Source organism: Sinocyclocheilus grahami, unplaced genomic scaffold (genome assembly GCF_001515645.1).
Source record: "Sinocyclocheilus grahami isolate Dianchi unplaced genomic scaffold, SAMN03320097.WGS_v1.1 scaffold3.1, whole genome shotgun sequence".
NCBI lineage: Eukaryota > Metazoa > Chordata > Actinopteri > Cypriniformes > Cyprinidae > Sinocyclocheilus > Sinocyclocheilus grahami.
In genome coordinates, this window is record NW_015505182.1 from 2,551,360 (window position 1) to 2,572,807 (window position 21,448).

At 34.8% G+C, this 21,448-nt stretch overlaps 1 protein-coding gene across 1 annotated transcript in view; it reads left to right on the plus strand.

Moving 5' to 3' along the window:
- Window positions 1-21,448, plus strand: part of fbln2 (fibulin 2) — a 55,084-nt gene that overhangs the window by 15,026 nt on the left and 18,610 nt on the right. The window contains exons 3-8 of the mRNA XM_016253226.1: window positions 6,027-6,129; window positions 7,299-7,425; window positions 8,702-8,882; window positions 15,338-15,544; window positions 17,611-17,721; window positions 19,415-19,516. Coding sequence (XP_016108712.1) covers window positions 6,027-6,129; window positions 7,299-7,425; window positions 8,702-8,882; window positions 15,338-15,544; window positions 17,611-17,721; window positions 19,415-19,516 — 831 coding nt within the window. The remainder of the gene's footprint in view (window positions 1-6,026; window positions 6,130-7,298; window positions 7,426-8,701; window positions 8,883-15,337; window positions 15,545-17,610; window positions 17,722-19,414; window positions 19,517-21,448) is intronic.

Sequence of the window (21,448 nt, forward strand, 5' to 3'; positions counted from 1 at the left end):
GTATCACCTACAACACTAACCATTCTGTTTAAGGCTTTTATATCTCAAATTTTGTTCATTCTTTAAATCATTCAGTTTATTACTGCATAGTATGCAGAAACCATTTGTGTGACGTTAGCAGTGATATCGCTTAGCAGAATAGGAAATTACTTGACCTGGAATGCAAGTGCTGGAATGCAGGACTCCAGACTAATTCCTCTTTGTGCTCTTTCATATTAGCAGAAACGTACAATTCTCTGACACATGCCAGCTATGCCTCAGCCTCTTTCCTGGATGTTCCTTTGTACACAAAATCGTGTTGACGTGTTCCTGAGAGTGATAGATTACCCGACGCGAACAACTCGATGGAGAGCGGTGAACCGGATGGGGATACAGGTCACTGCAAGAGATTAGACTTGTTAAACAAAGAGACTTTGTGTAGAATTTAACCAACAAAGTCCGGCAGTTCATTGTCCCGGGAAATGCGTTATGCATCTGAAGGCTTTTAGTGCAGTTATCAAAGGATGTCTTGAGTATTGTGTCATTTACAGAGGAATTACGGAAGGAGGAGATGCTGAATTTAATAAAGCTGGTTGTTGTTATATACATAAGTTTACATATTTTATAAGAGTTAACATGAGCAAAGAGCTCCATAATGACTTTTAAATAATGAAGCCTACTCAAATGATTTTGAATGTTAAAAAAGTATTTTAATTATTTACATAAATGTGTTTTTTTTTCTATTTAGTTTTTTTCTATGATTTTTCTATGTTTTCTGTTTTTTTAATCAGTTAATTAATTTATTTTTGCTTAAAGGGGAACTTAGAAAGAGGATATTGCTTTTCATAGGCAAGAGTAACAAAAATAACAAGGAATTCATATGCGGCTCAGAGGTATAAGATAAAGTATGAAGCGTTATTTGCCATTACAAGTGCGCCAATTGTTATAATGACAGAATAGAAAGGGATATCCAGAAGATATCATGGTATTGGTTTTGCCTTATGTCCATGTCTAATTTCCATGGCAAGCCATTTATTTTTTTCTCAAACCTATTTGTGCAGTGCTTTTCCATTAGTTGATTTAGAAAAACAAAAAATGGAGACCACTCAACAGGGGTAATGTGAGAATAAGTCTACTAATTTAGAAGAAATACATTTTCATTCATGAGCGGAGAGCGGCTCGGCATGCTCGCTTTAAATTGAAAAGCTTCAGGCACTTGTTCAAAGCGCTGAGTTCATAGATATTGTTTATTTATAAAAAAAACAGCTGTGAGTATGCTGCACATTTAGAAGTACATGGGAAAATGTACGTTTGGGGCCCTGTGCTGAAATGCAGCCAGAAATAAAGCCAGTGTTCAACGCCCCTCCAGTGCTTAATGTCAAAGTGATGTACTTTAGTTAGTGGCCCTGTGTCAGTGTTTGGGAGTGTATTTGTCACAGTTAAAACTGTCTGAGATGTCACACCCAAGCAGTGTGCTCGGATTTTAAATTGTGTCCCCTGTGAAGTGACATTTGTCATTAGTCTCGGAGTATGCAGTGAGGTTTTTAATCATTTTGAATAGGCATCATGCTTAATGTTAGGAAGTCCTGAAGATTTTATATGCGTCTCCTATACCCTCTTGGTTTGTTTATTCAATATATTGGAAAATATACTTATTTTACCATATTTAAATTCAGTCCACAGAGCTCCACTGAAAGTGTCTGGGTCTAGTTAGAAGTGTTTAATTCCTCAGTGTTGTGTTTGAAGTCCAAACAACAGGGAAAATGTCAGTTTTCTTAAAACACCGGCTTGCTGATGATGTACAGTCTTTGTTTGTATATGGAATATATCATAATTATGCATGCACAATGTTGATGTTACTTCGTATTTTGTCTTTTCCAACTAACATAGAGGTTCTCATTGAAATTCCTGATTCAAACAGGAAAGGAAAGATTCGATTGGTGCCATTTGATAAAACAGTTTAAAACAAAACAGAATAAATATTTTGGTTGTTTAACATCTGTTTTTCTGTGGGAATGAACAATGGATCTCTCATTGTCTGCTTTGGGAGTAAATGACCAAAGTCAAGAGCTCTTCAACATGGTTGCCCAGAAAGATCCGACAATTGCCACTAAGAGGTCAAAATGAGACTCTATGACTAGTCAAAGAGGCATACGGTTAACTGAAGTTCAACTTATGACCTCAAGTTCATCATCACAGATATGTCATTGAACACAGGTGGGCCATGAACGCTTTTGCTAAGATTAAAAATGAGATCATTAGGGTGACTGAATCTGCAGTTTGTGGCTGATAATGGCATTTGTGAAACCCAAAAGAGCTGTTCAGCCTTGACGTCAATTTGTAGGTCGACCTAAGCTCATTTGCCATGAGTACCTTTGGGAATCGCGGATGGATTTTTTTTTAGAATGGCAGTTTTGAATTTATGAGTAACATAAGGTTTGTGGTTGACGTTTCTTGAAGAGCTGCTGTTGAACAAATGTGAACAAAACATTAAAGGCTTTTCAAATAATGTTAACCAGATTTTATTTTAGTTATATAAATAAAAAAATTATATTCAAAATAATTGCTGGTTATTTGTTTTTATGTATATAAATAAAAATATAAATATTTTATAAATAATACATTCAAAGCTGAATTTACATACTAAACTGCTGTATTCCAAAAATGTTGATTGATCAATGAAAATACTGAAATGATGAAACTCCAACTGCCAACCTACTGTTCACTGATTCGATCCAAGGCTTTCACAAATCTCCCTTGTTTTGATCCTGCAGATGTTCTGTGACCATCTGCGAAAGAAAAAGCGAAATCTGTCGAGCTCAGAGAGGACCTGTTTTGAAGAGCGCTTTGTATTGTGACCATCTGCTTTACAGATGACCTAATGATGATCTAACAGAGCAATGGCAACAGCTCGCATTTTAGCGCCCACCCCTTCAAGTGAACATTTATCACTATGTGTTATCTGTGAGATGTGTTACAGACAAGCTTCAAGAACTTCAAGATCAATTCCCGAGAATCAGCAGCCTCTTGGGCTTTTGAAAACATACTTGAAGAAAATCCTTAAGATGGATGTTTTAATGAAGTCAAAGTCTACATTAACTTTGTTTAACTTACTGCGCAAGGCCTTCATGCAAAATAAGTCTGGGCTTAATGAGAGGCACGTGTTACATTTTCTGAGCCTTTATTGAAAAGCACATTTACAGATTTCACCATTCATTTGGAGTTGCATATTCCACTGTTATGAATCATCATTTAAAGGGATAGTCAACCCATAAATAAAAAGTCATCATTTACTCACCCTCATGTCGTTCCAAACCTTAATGATTTTTTCTTCTTCTTCTGAACACAAAAGAAGATTGTTTGAAAAATGCTGGTAAATAAACAGTATAGAAAAAAAATACAATGGGTGTCAATGGGAGCTGAAAATGTTTAGCATATGGGTGAGTAAAATGGTGACCGAGTTTTCATTTTTGTGTTTACTATCCCTTTAAGCCCACCCGCTTTTATGGTGTCAAGGTATCCATTGCAAAGAAGGAACATAACAAGTATGCCCTTGTACAAATAAACAAACCCCAATACAATTCAAGAATCGAAAAAAAAGGCATCACTCACGTTTTATGGCTGTGAATGTTAAACAGGAAAGCAGAAGTCTTTCTTTGTCTCTGGAGGCACTTTGCAGTTTCCTCTGCTGTATTTAATATATTTAAAGACAAGCATGGAAGACTTTTTAAGCATTATACAATGTCCTAATAAATATTGTAGTATATACACCCGGTATGAGGAAGATTCCTGCGAAAATGCCACATGACTTACTGCACTCGCAATGCAAAGAAAACTAAGAACATATGGTGTTTCTCCATCCTTTTTATGGTTTTGCTTGTGGAACTTGAGGGATTTGTCATAGTATGGAGGGTAGCAAAAATGTAAACCTTATATATATATACCTACAGTATATAACTTTTTTCTGCTTGTAATTTTATCTTGTTGGGCTTTGGAAACTGAGTTAGACTTTATACAGTATAGTGACCTTTTTGTTGATGATTACTTCTCTGATTTAATCAGAACAATCAGTAATTCAGATGTTTTATCAATGCCAGAACTTCTACTGCTCCATGCACATCAAATGTACTGTAGTAGGCCAATGCATTTTTTAAGGGGGGAAATTTATTTTAAAATGGCAAAGCAGAGCTGACAGTATTATGTGGTTGTTGGCACCTGCGAGCATAATCGAATTAGCCAAAATATTTCAAAAACAAACAGACAAGGGGTATGAAGAACTGTGAATGACAAGCGTTTCAGTTGTTCAGGCTTTTTTTCTGTGACTTCTGCAGACACAGGTTGCGCATTTGACTGAAGTAGAATGTTTTAGTTGTATATGAAAGCCAATCAGACCTTCCACTCTGTTTACTTCTATGTCTGTCCACTGATTAGCTATAAATAGCTTAGGGGCCCTATTGTTTCCAAGATATTTAGTACAGATGGAAGTTTATCACAAAGTTCAAAATGTCACCTGGAACAGGAGATTGTGACCCCTGTCAAGCATTCCAGGAATCCCAGAGCGCTCTGGGCCTCATATCACTGCTCAAGCGATTTTACAATCAGATCTTCTCCAAGTAAATTCATAGATTATGAATGTGTCTGGTTATAGAGGAGATAGGGGCTGGTTGTCACAATTTTACCTTCAGTGAATATTTCTCACGGTGTATTTGTTTAAATTAAAACTTGGTAAAAAGTCAGTTTCTATATAAACACATACTTTAAAGCAGGAGGGTTGAGACCCCAAAATGGGGCACATGTCTGTTCTAATTGGGTTGTAGACAGCAGGGGAAAATTAACATAATAAATAATACAATTATTACTTATTAATAAAAAAGTTTTTATTATTATGATTTTTATAATAAAACATAAAAAATTATATATAGATATATTTTTATAATCTTATAATATATAATAACATGCATATTCTGTATTTCGTCTTGATGATAATGATGATAATGATTTAATAATTAAAATATGCTGGCATATTAATATTGAACTTATACATATTTAATGTTATTATTTTATTGAAAAATAGTTTTGTTTGTTTTTCTAAGAAACTTTTTATATTATATTTTTATTTTATATTGTATTTAAACTTTTTAAATATACTATATACAGTGGGTACGGAAAGTATTCAGACCCCCTTAAATTTTTCACTCTTTGAACACAACATGCTTCGCTAGATGCATTACAATTAAATATATAATTATGACACACAAAGCAATTCATAAAATAGCGAAAATAAGCTTTTAAAAATAAAGTCCTTGTGCCGACTTCTACTTCTTTTGCAGGTGATGGCTCACTCATGGAGTGAATAACTCCATGGGAATCCATTGTTTCTATTCAAAGTATTTGTCACAGCAAACGTTTGCCCTGAATATTAGCATTTGCTATGAAGGGGCCTTAAGACTCACACCTGAGCAAGTTTTTTATTACCCACTTATGGTCTGATAGGAAATAACCCGTGTCAGACTTGTACTTAAGGTTATCAAGTCCCCTCTACATTTCTATACTCTCTGCACTCGTAGAAGTAATGGGATTTAATCATATAAAATTAATTTAGCAGTCACAGCATGTCTGACAAGAAAAGTATTTTTTGACTACATTTATATGGTTTTCATCAATCACTCTAGCGAGCTGATTTTGTACACGTAATTTAATTCAGGCCTTCATTCACACCGAGGGATGAATAATTCAAAATGTCAAGTGTTGAAATGAGTCATTACTAAATTCTTGTTTCTTTGTATCACAATTTATTGAAAAGATCAGGCGGATATGCTCCTCGAACTTACTTTCAATAGCTGGCTTATTGAAATTGGTGCTTTTTAAAATCAAATATTTGAAGGATGAGTCTGTGATGATGCACATACCATGACTGTGTCCCGTCAGCTTTGAGTCAGTCTCTCTGTTTTCCTTTATACAAAGGCTGCAGTTACATCTTTTATGCTTTTTCTATGAATCCAAGTTGATGTATGAGATGTTTGTCATCTTGGCGCTTTCACCTCCAGGATTGGTGGAGAGCTGTTGTGTGGCCGGGCAGAAATGGGCAGAGGCGAACCAGCACTGTAACCATATGCCTGTCAAAACAGAAGACCTCAACTCTGTGTGTGGGTAAGTTGGCTGACCATTTCTATGTCTTGGTTATGCTCTTCAATACACCACAGAATCCATTTTATTTGCAGTTATATGTCCTCTAACCAGTAAAGTATATGCTGGTGACCCAAAAACCACTGACCACAAAAATCAAAGGGATAATTCACCCAAAAATTAAAATACTGTCATCATTTACTTTCCAAACCTGTATGAGGTTCTTTCCTTTGTTGAGCACAAAAGAAAATATTTTGAAGGATGTTGGTAACCAAACAGTTGCTGGTGACCTCTGACTTCCATAGTGTTTTTTCCTTATTATGCAAGTCGATGGCTACCATCAACTGTTTGGTTGCCAACATTCTTCAAAAAACATTATTCTTTTGTGCTCAACAGAAGAAAGAAACTCATACAGTTTTGGAACATCTTGAAGGTGAGTAAATGATACAAGAATTAGCATTTTGGGTGAACTATCCCTTTAATAGAGATATAAGATACAGGACCAGTTGTGTGTGGCTCATGAGATTCTTTAAGTAGTCAGTCAAGCAATAAGCAGGGTGACTGAGAATAGTCCATATTAATCTTCTCTGCATGCAAATAAAATGTGAAAGGCTACTGCTGATTGATCAGCTGCAACTAGTATTTTCCAAATCTGTGGTCTCTTTAAACCAGGGGTTTAAAAACACCCAGTTTTTTACAATAAAAATTAAAATATTATTTTAAAGAATAAAAAATATAATAATAATATAATATAATATATTATAATACAGTATACACTACGGTTTAAAAATGTGGGATTGGTAAAATTTTGAAATAGTTTTTGAAATAATTTTGTTATGCTCACCAATACAGAAAATACAGAAATATCAAAAATTAATACAGGAATATTGTGAAATATTATTACAGTTTAATGTAACTGTTCTTTTAGCCATCACTCTTCAGTGTCAAGTGATTCTTCAGAAATCATTCTATTATGATGATTTGGTGCTTTCTTAATTTCTTTAAAAAACGGTAATGACCTGTAATTTTATTTACACAATGTTTCATAAACACTTTACACCTTTCCCTAGCACTCTTTTTTTGCTGCCCCCTGGGGTCCTCTGCTCTAAATAACAATAAGTACATCTGATGAGACAGCCTTGGTTTGACAGCCTTAGTTTTATAATCAGGTATTAAATTCTGTCTTTTGTAAGTGTTGTCCAGAAGCAGTGCTGTTCAGGTGCTCTGAGAGACAGCAGGTGTCAGGCTGGCATGAATGCAGCAAGAGCCGGACATGCCTGTGAGGGAAGCAGCCCACTCTGCGGAGAAGATTCCCAAACGGTAAGATCTTAAATAGTGGCATCAAACAAGACTGCAAAATAATTACTGTTTTTAACAGTCCACAGAGACCACAAAATAATGACAGAAAAATACTGATTATGTATAATCTCTGTGGGATTCTGCATGTTTGGAAATAGACATTATTTTGGCAATTCAAAATGATTTACTGCATACTATCTGGTCATGTGAATGGCTGAATATTACATGTCCAGACAAAAACCTAAACATTTTTGTCTTAACAAGCTGTGAACTCAAAAAGAAGCAAGACATTTTGTCTTTATATTTCTATTTTACCCCATTATATTTCATTAACCCTTATAATTACTGTACACTACCACTCTTCAAAAGCTTGGGGTCAGTAAGGTTTTACTCTTAGCTCTTATGCTCAACAAGACATTTATTTGATCAAAAATAAATACAGAAAAATTGTGAAATATTATGATGATTCAAATGATCTGTATTCTGTTTTAAAATATTTGTATTTAATTTATGAAATGTAATTTATTTCTGTCATGGCAAAGCTGGATTTTCAGCAGCCATTACTCCAGTCTTCAGTGTCACATGATCCTTATCTTTATCAATGTTAATAAAAGTTGAAAACAATTCCAGCTTAATTTTTGTGTCGCAAATGTGATATATTTTTTCAGGATTCTTTAATTAATATATAGAATAGCAAACTAATGAACGTGTCTTTGTTCAAAATAATTTATTTGAAATAGATGTAACATTATAGATGTCTTTACTGTTACTTTTGATCAGTTTAATAGGTCATTGCTGAATAAAAGTTTTCATTTTAATAAATTAATTTTAAATCATTTTAATATTATTAAATGTGTTAATGAAAAAAAGGTAACACTTAGAGTATAGAGACCAATTCTCAATATTGATAGTTGCTTATTAGCATGCCTATTATTAACATATTGCCTGTTTATTAGTGCTTATAAAGCACATACAGTATTCTGCATGATCATAATCTGCATCCCTAATCCTACCCAATACCTAAATTTAGCAATGAATTTACTATTAATAAGCAGCAAATTAGGAGTTTATTGAGGCAAAAGTCATAGTTAATGGTTTGTTAATGGCGAAAGTAGCACCTTAAAATAAAGTGACAAAAAATTGTTCTGATTGGCTGTGATTGACATGACATCACATGACATCAATTTTCACTTTTAGTGTGGAAAGCACTTTAATTAGCTAAGCAAATTACTTGTTACATCATGACTGGTTAGAACTTAAAATTAAACAAAATGTAATTTTTTGCTGTTTCATGTAGGATTGCTGTAACTGCTGTGCGCTGGGTATGCGTTTGCGAAGGGATGGTGAAGGTTGTGAAGTGCATCAGCACCTGAGCTACCCTTGCGGACACGTCTTCCTCACCTGCTGCGAGGAGGGTCTTGCTCCGCCTACGATCAAGAAAAAACAGAGGCCTCAACCGACCGTTCTTCCTGAGAGAGGTGAAATACTTGTCTTTTTCTTACAGCAGAATGCATGGTTTGCAATGTGTAACCTGTAGTTTATGGCTGATTTCCAGTGGCTGGAGTCTGGGGTGAGTGAGAGTTCATATTTTATTTTGACGAACCGATCTAGACGGGCTGTCATGCCAAGAAAGCGTTGTGATGGAGACACACCATATGATGTGAAACCACACGAGAACCTGGAATGTCTCGGTTTTGAGCTGCATTTTTAACACAATGTCCCAGTTATCTCTTCATCCCAGTGACTTTTGACTTTATGTCTTCATATTAACATCAGAGCCTCAGTCGTGATTGTGCTTGTTTGTTTTTGAAGCCTGGATCATATTTGGAAGCATCTGAAGTCTGGCTGTGTCTTGGCATTCAGTTTCACATTCAAGTTCGTCACACTGCTGGCCGAGAGGTTGACATTGATGGATCAGAGGAAAGAAAGATGCCCAGAGCTGATTGGTCAGGTGTCACGTTACCGTTCAGAATAATGCACAAAGATGCTGCCAAGCTGGGCTGAATCAGAAGCAGATGGCAAAGCAGGCTGTTGCCTCTCTGCCCGTGCCAGCAAACTTTCCTTCTGTCTCAAATGTTTCAGCTGACTACTTTCACTCATTTTGGCAGGATTTGCATGGAAACATTCTCTTTTTGGATTTCTGTTCATCCTGTGAATTGTGCTATATGTTTACACTGGGACAAGACCTGATATTAGCTTTAGGAATAGACTGTGTACACTCCAAAAATAGATTTTTGCTGCGTTTTAAATTTAATTTATTAAAATGAGGTAATGCAACCCAGTTCTTTTGTCTTAACCTGATCTCATTGCATGAATTGATTTTAAATTTGGAAAATGGATGTTGACTTGATCCTTTTGTATTGGGATTTTCTCTGGTCAATGGAGAAAATCCAGCAGAAATCCCGATCCAGACCCACACAAACACAGAACTGAGTCAAGCTTTATTTATTTATTTGTTTGTTCGTTCATTCTAACATTGCCTGTGTAAAATATATTTTTTCATTTTTAAAATATCAATTTTTTCTTAACTTGTTAAATGGCATCTAATATAAAAATATATAAAATATTTATATAAAAGATATAGCCCAAAGCCATGTTTGATGAAAAAGGCAAGAATTAAAAAAATCAATAAAATGTGTAATATAAGTTGTAATACTTGTAATACTTGGATTTTTTTTAAATCTAAAATTACCTGCCTGTGTCAACACCGATAGCCTTGTGGGCAGTACACTGTTGCACTAGTTCGAGTCTCGGCATGTGAACCTCTCTCTTCCACTTTACTTTTGTCCTTTTTGTAAAGGCAAATACCCCTTTATTAAAAATAAATCTTTAAAATTACCTGCCTGTGTAGTTTAATTTCATACTCTACTAAATTAAAATATTTTATATTATTTATATTTAAAACATTTATTTTTCTTAACTTGTTAAATGACATCTAATATAAAAATATAAAACTTGTTAAAATAGTTTGTATTAAAAAATATAACCCAAAGCCAAGCTTAGTAAAAAGCCAAGAATTTAAAATAAAATGCATTATAATGTTTAATAAAATTAAGTTTAATATTTTTAATACTGTTTTGAAACATTATCAGAGAAACATAAGCAGTGCTGGAAAAATTCTGTGGAAATTTCCCTCGGTTTAATTAAGTACATTAAACTTGTTTGTGGCTTACAGCTGAATAAAGTTTTCCAACGCTGTCCTGGCTTTTATTCTATCACTCTGAGAGCCATAGTGCCATATCAGTGTAATGGCAGATGTTCATTGCTCAACTAGCACTCCCGCAGTTATCAGCAAAGCCCCAGTCAATAGACCCAGGTCACTATTCCTTTGAATGAGACATAAAACCCAGACTTCACCTCTTGCTTTGTCTCAAGTGGCACATTCCTTTGGCCCAGTGCCTTGCTTCCCCTAAAGAGCCTACCTGATATCCTGAGGCAAGGTGAGATTAGCTGTGGCCGAGTCAGTACACTAGGGCTGACTTATTTCCTTTTCGTGGTGCACACACAGATGATGGAACGCTAAAATAGGTCCAATTAAATTGCCTCCATGCATAGAGGGACCCGCAGAGATGCCTTTTCTTTCTCTTTTTAAGGAGACTATTGCTAACTACGTAAGCCCTCTCGGTTGCATCAAAGGTTTAGGCGATACAAAAACGGTTGAGAGGTAATTATTTCCATCAGGACCCCTGCCACCTCACACCCATAACGTGATTAATTATAGCGGAAATGTTTAATCTCTTTCTCCCTTCATTGCATTTACATTCAGTTAATGACTGTGAGAAATATTTACTTTACACCAGCATGCTGTGTAAGGTGAAGCCGAGCCTGTTTATTATGTTTAGCCAGTCGTTAATTGCCAAGTCAGTCGAACGCCTTGCCAAATTGCTGCACGATGTTGGAAAGCCTGTTCATTAACTCCGTTTGTTGTTGTGTAGATTGTGGATTTGGGATTGATAGGAGGTGATTGGCAGATGGAGGACACAGAGGGTGTGGCAGGAACAGCTGGCGGCGGTGAAATAACAGATGTTGACTGGCGTATTGCTTTAATATGTATTATGTTTATGTACAAGTAGTCCTTCATTGCCATGTCATTCTGGTTGACATCTGGTTTATCCTTCATCAGAGACACTAGTGGAATCACATTATGTATTATTAAATGACATGAATGTATTATTGAAATAAGTTCAGTTGAGAAACAGTATCGACTAATCAGCATAGCAGAAAGTCTCATCTCGATACATATATCATTGATAAAAATAATGCATCTACTGAACACAAAATCTATTCTAAGATTACTTACTAAGAATAGTATTACAAACAGTTTACACAGAAATGAATTCTTCGTAATGTTTTTGTTTCATGAATAAGACCCAATGGCTTTGGGACAATGAACAAAGTTTTAAATTTTTGTATTTTATGGGACATTAAGTAAAAATATAGGTGTTATGATCCTTGGATTGTATTAGAGGAAAAAAGTGCTTGATTTACAAAATATATTATAAGTAATGCAAATAAAAAATGAAAGTGAAAGAAGTTTAGTTAGATATTTTTAAAGAAACTTTCCTGTAAATCACTTTCCCAAAAGTCCCCTTCCCCCAAAACACGAAATAATATCACAGAGAGGACCCCTGTAGACTCTAATGACTGTCATGCCATTTCAGATGGCATAAATGATAACTATTTAGGGCTTTTTGAAGGGAAAACAATCATAGCAGCTGTTGATGTAGTGTCTTTCCAGTGCCAGAAGTGCTCAAAAATAACTGCTTCAAAGGGCCCTTCAAATCAAACGCTTTCTGTGAGTCAAAGTCCGTAAGTCTCTCAAAATAACAGTCAATTTATGCTTTTTATGATATGAGAAGGTTAGTTCAGGTTCACATCAAATGGTAGCACTCCAATAAAAAATTTAAAAATAATTTATACTTTAAATGTTAGGTTAAGAAATAATGATTGAGGTGTGTACATGTATATATGCTGTCATGTTAGTTAATTAAATCAAACCTAAACTATCATCAAATACACACGAAGCCATGTAAAATTAGCATTGCATTTTCAATTTTTTTAAATCACACTTTTTAAAATGTTTTTCATTAAATCCTCATTTTGAAAGCCAGTAGTAGAGATCTTCTTATTTATGTGTGTTGGCTAATATACATATTTAATTAATTTACTTCCATTTTGTCAGACAAAGTTTAAAGGATTAGTTATAATTTGCTGAAAATGTTCTCATCCTCAGGCCATCCAAGAAGTAGATGAGTTTGTTTCTACATCAAAACAGATTTGGAGAAAGTTAGCATCACATCACTTGCTCACCAGTGAATCCTCTGCAGTGAATGGGTGCCATCAGAATGAGAGCTCAAGAAGCTGATAAAAACATCACAATAATCCACATGTAATCCAAAAACAGCTTTTCACTTCACAACACTGCATGAAAAGAGCTGTATACGGACCAGTAAACTCCTTTCAGACAAATCTGGGAGTATTACTGACCAGACACGGAAATACCACGGATCCGTATACTGCCAGATATGTACCAATTCAGATGTATGTTACTGAGGTATTCTTCCGTGCAACAGTCATTTGTTGCCATGACAAGTAATCCCCTAAATGAAGGGGGCATTCACACCTTTGTGCCACTGTGCCCTTCCCTTTTGGTCATTCGGTCGCACGTGATTTTTCCAAGTAAGTCATGTTCCTGGATCAACATCTTTTGTTGATCCTGGATCAACATTACTGTCCAAAAATACAGACTTAACCCAATCCCTACCTCTAAACCTAACCTTACCCATCATTTATTCCTAAAATCAGTGTGAAATGATAGCTGATTAACAAGGGTGTAGAAGCACCTAACCCTGATTGTAAGTCTAAAACTGACATTTCCTGAAAAGTTATCTATCAGTTCTGATTGGTTGATTGGAATGATGTTCCAGGATCAACAAGGATGTTGATCCAGGAACATGTTGTACTTGGTGAAATCACACTCACCTTGGTCATTCATGTTAAACTGGATTGGTTGATTTGAAACTAAACCCAGCCCTAAACCAGACAGCTATTTGGCCGCTGAGCACACAGACTTTCCTCAAAAGTCATTTAATTGGTAAACTTGTTATTTATCCCACCCAAAACCCTTACAAAAGTGACTTTTTGGTTACAATATCTTGTTCGACTTCATGCGGCGGCGCAAAGATTGGCTGCCGCCTGACAAAAGCAATGCATTCTTGTTAGAACATTTGTCCGACTTTGATAGGCACTGCAGTTATCTTGAGTCATTTTTATCAAAAACTCCGATAAAAGCATATATACCCACACTTTATAGGTATTTAGTAGCCTATGTTTATGCTGAACTTTATTCTTGAATAGATGGCTCTGTATTAAGCATTATATAAAAAGTGTTACATCATGTCAATTTCTAAACTCACTGTTGTCTCTCTGGCTTTTTTTTTTTTGCCACAACTGTGATTGAGTGTTTCAGCTGGGCCTTTCCGGAGTGAAACTATGAAAACGTCTTCCTCATAGCCTCGTCATAATTCCTGCAGAATACCTAAAAGACATCAAATGTGTTTAGTAAAGGAACATATTTAATTGGATAGGTGAAACAATACAAAAATGGATAATAAAACATTGCAACAACCGTCTGACCTTATGTTACCATTTATAATCTCAGAAGATGAGTTGACCCAGTCTTGTGTGTAGGATACCGAAATATCTGAGGAAAATTACAGTATAAATATAATTTTGACATTAAATATATTAGTTTTACACAATATAAATAATTAATCTTACCTGGTTTGTGCATGCTGTTGAAGTGGATTCTTCCCAGAACTGTGCAATCTTACAAATATTTCAGTCTGTAGCTGTTGGTGTCCTCAAGAAGTGTGACCTGAGATCAGGTCAAACACAAAAGTCTTAGCCGGGGGTGGGATGTGTGTGTGTGTTTGTGGGAGGGGATCATTTATGAAGAGTTAGATATATTGGAGACCAGTGCTATTTGACACACTTTTTACATAAAATATTTATCAAGGGAGATATCTTTTGAAAGTATTGTTTGTCTATATGTAGTTTATAATTATAATTATTTATACTTTTTGCTAGTTTTGACTAAACATAACTATTGAACAGTTCCACTGTTGCCCAGGAAAAGATACACATCATAACTCATAACACACACTGACTCTTTGGGGGTGCATTAATCACTATTGGTAGAGATACTGCTAGAGAAACCACTTCTCTTGATACACCAGTAATGGACCAGGTCATAATTTCTGTGAAATAATTTGAAAAGAATGAAACTGGGGAGAGAGAATGCCGTCAAATCGTAAAACATACATAGATATGTTCTCTAATGGCTTTGTCAAAAATAATATGGCTAGCTACATTTGAGTTCAATAATATTAAGCTTAATTTGAAGCTGTTTTGTGAAACTTCCCTGGCTCACCCGTCCCTCCACCTGAAACAAAGTAAGCACCTTAACTGCTGGTCATTAACATATGAAAGGTCTGACAGCCTGCAGTTCTCACAACCAGCAGTGTTTCAGCTGTATATGTCCATGAAACTTCATGGATTCCTGTATATGTCCGTGGACACCGGAGTACATGGGTATTTCTGGAAATGTACTGTTCTGTGTAACTTGACTCAGGTAATTTCCACATACATCCAGCAAACCTGAAATTACACGGCAGTTTACCATGGCCAGATATGACCAGATTTGACTCTTTTCATGCAGTGCAAGACGTTAATTGTTGGACTGAATTTGTGTTGATTGCTTGTGGATTACTGTGATGTTTTTATCAGCTGCTTGAACTCTCACTCTGATGGCACCCATTCACTGCAGAGGATTCACTGGTAAGCAAGTAATGTAAATAATGTAAACAGAGTCACATGCAAGAGATATACAGCCATATCAACCTTTAAACCTACTATCTCTCCTCTTCCTCAGTATCAGACAGTCAGTTTCCGAAGCAGGCGTTGTCAGTTGGGGATGTGGATCCTGCAGCTAATTCACTGGATGATGTGGAGCATGATGACAGGTGCCAGAGATTCGCACCGCTCTGCCATCACACCTGCATCAACACTCGTGACTCCTACCTGTGCGCCTGCCACCCTGGATACACACTCCTGCAGGACGGTCGCACCTGTGAGCCAGGTAAGATCATTGTATAATGACTCAAACAAATATACAACAAAAACCCATGTTCGTGTTTCTTGCTGTATATAGATACAGTTTTGTATGTGTTAACCATTTTTTAAAGTAAGCAGGTGTAGTTCAGTGAAATATCCTATTTGGATATGCCTAAAAGTTGTTGAGAACCTGCAGGGTTTATGTTATTCATAGATTTTCACAGCAGAGATCTGCTTCTGTATACAACATAGCATATGCAAGCCTCATCTTTATGCACTCAAAACACACACTATCAGCCCTGCATTAAACAGGGGAATTAATCTTAATGCCTGCTCAACATCCTGTCTGCACTGTGTGTGTGTATGTGTATGTGTGTGTGTGTGTGTGTGTGTGTTACTTAGATCTGAGCCGGATTCAAAATGACCTCAGATAACTCTTTGTATGCTGTGAGTGCTTTTAGATGCGTGCCTGTACATACAGCAGTCGAGTGAAGATTTTTATGATGAGTCAGTGAATTAGACATCCTGATATATTATTTTTCAAACCTTTGAACTCAAAGGAACCACATGAATAATATTCATTCATTATATACTATAGCATACATGATTTTACATAAAGCTGAAATGAAGTAAAATTGCCATCAAACATTATCCAAAAATGAAAACGTTTACTCACATCTCATGGTATCAGTGTTACAATAGTATTGCATACTAGTACTTATTAATGTTTAGAATTAGCTTTTATTTTTATATTTTCATTTTAATTTGAAATGTTAGCAGTTGTGATATGTGCTTTTGTCTTTTGTTAGTTTTTTAATATTTCAATTTAGATTTTATCTTTAATTTCAATTTTAGTTTTAGCCATTTAAGTAATTTAATTTAAAATTATAGTTTTGTTCATTTTATTATATTTTAGTTAGTTGCAAAGTCAGCATTTCTAACTTTTTGAAAGTTTTTTTTTTTTTTTTTAAGTTTTACATTTGTGACCATGGATCACAAAACCAGTCATAAGTGTCAATTTTTGCAAAAAAAAATCAGAGAAAGAATCTCCATTAAAGTTGTCCAAATTAAGTCCTTAGCTATGCATATTACTAATCAAAAATTAAGTTTTTATATATTTACGGTAGGACATTTACAAAATATCTTCATAGAACATATTTACTTTTTGGCATAAAAGAAAAATCGATAATTTTGACCCATACAATGTATTGTTGGCTATTGCTACAAATATACCTCTGCAACTTATGACTGGTTTTGTGGTTATGGGTCACATTTTTCATCTAATATTTAAATTTTATTCCAGATTCATTTCAATTAACAAAAATGAGTTTTAGTATATTTAGTTTTTGCAAATAGTAACAACAATGCATGTTATTTTAAAACACAAAACATGAATTTTTGAAGAATATCCTGCACAGTCTTTTCAATATTATAAAATATATAATTTCTTAGAGAAAATTAGCTCTTTTATAGAGAACTTTATAGGAGAACTGGAGCTGTCTTGCTGAAAAAGCATCATAAAAGTATCCTAAAATATCTTTATTTTCCAAGCCCATAAGTAAATAATGACAAGAGTTCATTTTTGGGTGAACTATCCCTAGATAGAAGTGATAGACTGATGTGCAGTCTACCTTTGTTTTGCCTGATTCACTGCTGTTTGTAATTATTTGTCTCGTTTCCCTGGTTATACGGCCAAACCCTAACAACGCCAAGGCGTGATGGGATTGTCATCATGTGTCAATATTGTTTTAGTGTCTCTGGTGACATGGAAGTGTTGATAGAGATAGTGTTGTGCTGCTCCAGTGTGAAACCTGACTCATGATCTCATGTCAGGAATGAACTAATGATACACCACAAGTAACTTCTCTCCAGCAACCTTCAGCTGACTTTAGGAATGGTAGGAATTCTGATGACAAGATATATGTTGGCAAATGTCACAAATCAAAGCACTTTCCATAATTTCTCATCTGGTCATGATTAAGTGTTGGAGAGAAACTCTCCATCATATGCAGTTTCTCTACCAAAAATACCATCTGACAGGATGCAGAATGAAAAAGGATGACTCACTGCTTTCTCTCGCTTTTTTCACAGAGAAAAAGGAGGAAGACAACAAAGTTAGTGAGGAAGACAGGCTGATAACTGTACCTCCAGCAAGACAAGAAACTACTACTCAAACCCTGGTCTTACGTAACCCATGTGCTGGTGTGTGGTATACAATTTAGCAGTGCATTATTCACTCTCTTCAGGAAATAAAAAAGGCCCTGTTTACGCCTGGTATTTGGCTGATCACTAGTGGACGATGCTAAATACAATTGTGAATGGGGACACACACACACACACACACACACACACACACATACTGTATATATATATATATACTGTATATATGCTAATCAAGGTTGCATTTAACACAATTTATTTTACGCAATCATTCAGTACATATTAAATATGTAATTTCCATAGTTTTTTTACCTTATAAAGTATTGATGTAACGTATATATAACAATATGTATAAAAATACATATTTTTTTCTTAGCTTCATTCATGATGGAAAAAAAATTATGCAAATGTTTTGTGGTTGGCAGAACTCAGAATCCTCTATTTGAAATGAAGTGGTTTTTGACCAGCAGCCAGTCTGTTAGTCACATCTTGGCATAATGGGTTGTTTTGATGTGCGCATAACATTATTCTTTCAATTGTCATGAGACTGACACAATATTTCAATGATCTGTGAAATTCTGGCCCCATGACAGAGAACTAAATTCCAGATCATGAACTGTAGCCTCACAGGTACTGTATGGTTGATCTGATGTTCTGCACTACATATGTTATCTTAATTGAAACATGCTTAACAGAGGAGAGAAAAAAATCTTCACTGACTCCTTTCCTCCTCATTCAGCAGGCCATCCAGAAGATATAGCGCTTTACAAGATAAGTCCATACGCCACAAGGTTTAATGTATATCTGGTTTGGGATTGATGGTAGACATTTAAGGACTTGAGCATTTACTGGAAGTCTGTGTCTTGTCTGGGCCACTGTCGTGTTTCTGTGCGATGATCTGGATGTATCTGGGTGACTCATTAAGTCATACTGATTACAGTTTAATTTTTAACTAAATCTGTTAGTGCCATAAAGAAGTCACACACTCAGCCTGATATCTAGGCTCTTGCTTCTATAATTCAAACTAAAACTAAAACCATAAAAAGTGTCACTGCTTGGAAAAAAAAAGTAAACTAAAATAAAAAAAAAATATATATATACAAAGTATTTCAGCTAGTTGCCAAAGCATCATTGCTCATTTTCTTTTAGTTTAACTTGATATACTAAAATAACTAAAACTGAAATAAAAGTATTAGGAACTATATAGAAATATTAAAGAAAAAAAAGACAAATGAGAGAAACACAACAAAATGACTAATACTTAAAGAAATATACAGTATATGTATATATATATTGAAATACTATTATATATATTTATATATATATATATATATTATATATTTGATATATATATATATATATATATTAAAATACTATTATAAACTATAAACGTATATCAATTTTATTTGATAAATTCTTGTATTATTTTATGTTTTTTTTCATGACAATTGACCACTCTCTCACACATCCTGGAAAAGTCAGAAAAATTTACAAAATCACATTACCACCCATTTCTTTTCAGATTTGAGGTATCAATCATGTCTGTAGCACAAATTATGCCACTTTTAATAAATAGGCTTAGGGGGTTGTTGAAAAAAAACGTATTTTATTATTTATTTTATTAATATTTATGTTTGAACTATAATAATAGTGATCCTTGGCGTAGTACATATAATGTAATGTATAAAAAAGAAGTGTGAAAGATGCATTAACTGAATTTTGCTACGGTCTGCAGGTAATGGGCCTTGCTCTCAGCAGTGTTCTGTGGTTAGAGGATTGGCCCAATGTTCCTGTTTCCCAGGATTCTCTCTGATGGCTGACGGACACACTTGTGAAGGTAAAGTACTCTAAACTGGTCCAAAACTGCATATACATAACCTTTTCTCAACGCAGCTGTCAGAAAACACTGATAAAACTGTCATACCACACTAATTAGTCCCTTATTGGACTGAATCATGTATATCATTTAGTTATACCCAAAGGATTATGACAAGAGATTTTCATGGCCTGAACATCACAGTCTTACCTGAGGATCTGCTTCCTTCAGCTTCACTGATCCACGACCAATTACTTTCCTTCAGCCCTGACTACAATAATAAACGGTGACCTCAGTGACCTGATCTGTCTGTCTGATCTGACACTTTTACCACATGTTTATTTACAGTACTGATAGTGTTGCAGATTATATATTTCAAGGTCTTTCCATTCCATATACTAAACTTGTCATGGAGGGTACTAATAAAATTGCCATGCGCAGCTGTTACTACACCGGATCAGAAACAAAATATTTTGTTGGTGGAGAATTATTTATTTAATTTACAGTATATAGTATACAGTATGTGTGTGTGTGTGTGTGTGTGTATATATATATATATATATATATAGTACAGAAAAACTGTTAATGTAACATGTAATTAATTAATTAAATATAATAAAATACATAATTAAATGCAATTTAGAAACATTCAAAAACATTTTTAATCTCTTTTCAAGTTTATCGAAAATTGTTTTCTTGTTTTAATGATGTTTAAATATTTTTATTTTCTAGATTTTTTTTTCACAGTTTTCTTTACTGTAAAATGAGAAATATAGTGTTTATGATAAACGATAAATACATTTTGATTAATTACTTTTTATGGATTAATTACATTTTCAATTACTTTTCTATGACCCCCCTCCATGACTTTTATATTGTGCCATATTAAATTCCAGTGAGGATATCAAAATGTGACATGAATTAATATCGTTAAATGGGCTGTCAGTTGTGACCAATATTAGCTGTATATCATGTAGTCTGGCATAAAATACTGTTTATGTTGCGCTGTCTGCTTGGCCTTTACCCAAGATCTCACTGGGATCATATTCTACAATCTGACAAGCAGCAGTCGTAAAGGACAGAAAAAAAATTGCACAGTGTACCAGCTTTTTACTTCTACAGCAAATGTAGAATTAATAACTAGCCATTTTCAGCTAATATTGAATTACTGTGACGTTCGACAACAAATAATACTGTTTATTGGATTGAAACGTGAACTGCCTAAAGGCACAACATGAATGTCACATTTTACTTTATGTTCACCTTGATTCAGGAGACATAAACTGTAAATCAGGGCAATTTTTGCGTGTGAGAACAGTTTAAGGGATGATATAATCGAAATGGCTTCAGCTGAGAGGGCAGTTTTCACTGCTGAATTATCTCTGTATTTCAAGAGTTTATTTCTTTCTCTCTTTCCGTGTCTCTCCGTCAAAGCGTTCCCATATGCTGAATGCGGGTGGGCAGAGACCTTGATTTCATTTTGGCAGTAACAAAATCAAGCTTGACTGGCTTTGCTGGAGCCAAAGACTTAAGTCACACTCTACAGGAAACTGGATGGATTTTTTAAATGAAATGTTTTAGTGTTAACTTTCATTCAATTCATGATCAACATTTACACTTCCAGATGCACGTTCAAAATATGAGACTGTATATCCTCCCCGGAGTTTCTCTAGCATCTGTTTCTTTTCATAAGCCATATTCACGTGGTAAACATTAAGTGTTATAGAATCATAAAGCCAGACATGCATGCGATTTCGCCACAAAGAAAACCAACTTCAAACAACAATAAAATGGTTGATTAATTGAGAGCAAACCTCACTATTAGAAACAAAACCTGATCTGATCTCACACCTCATAAAATGCTAGTACAACTTTATGATGGTGGAGGTGGCGTGTATGTCTTATGTGTGTGTTCTTTCTTCAACTAAACTGTTATGTGTATCATAGATGTGA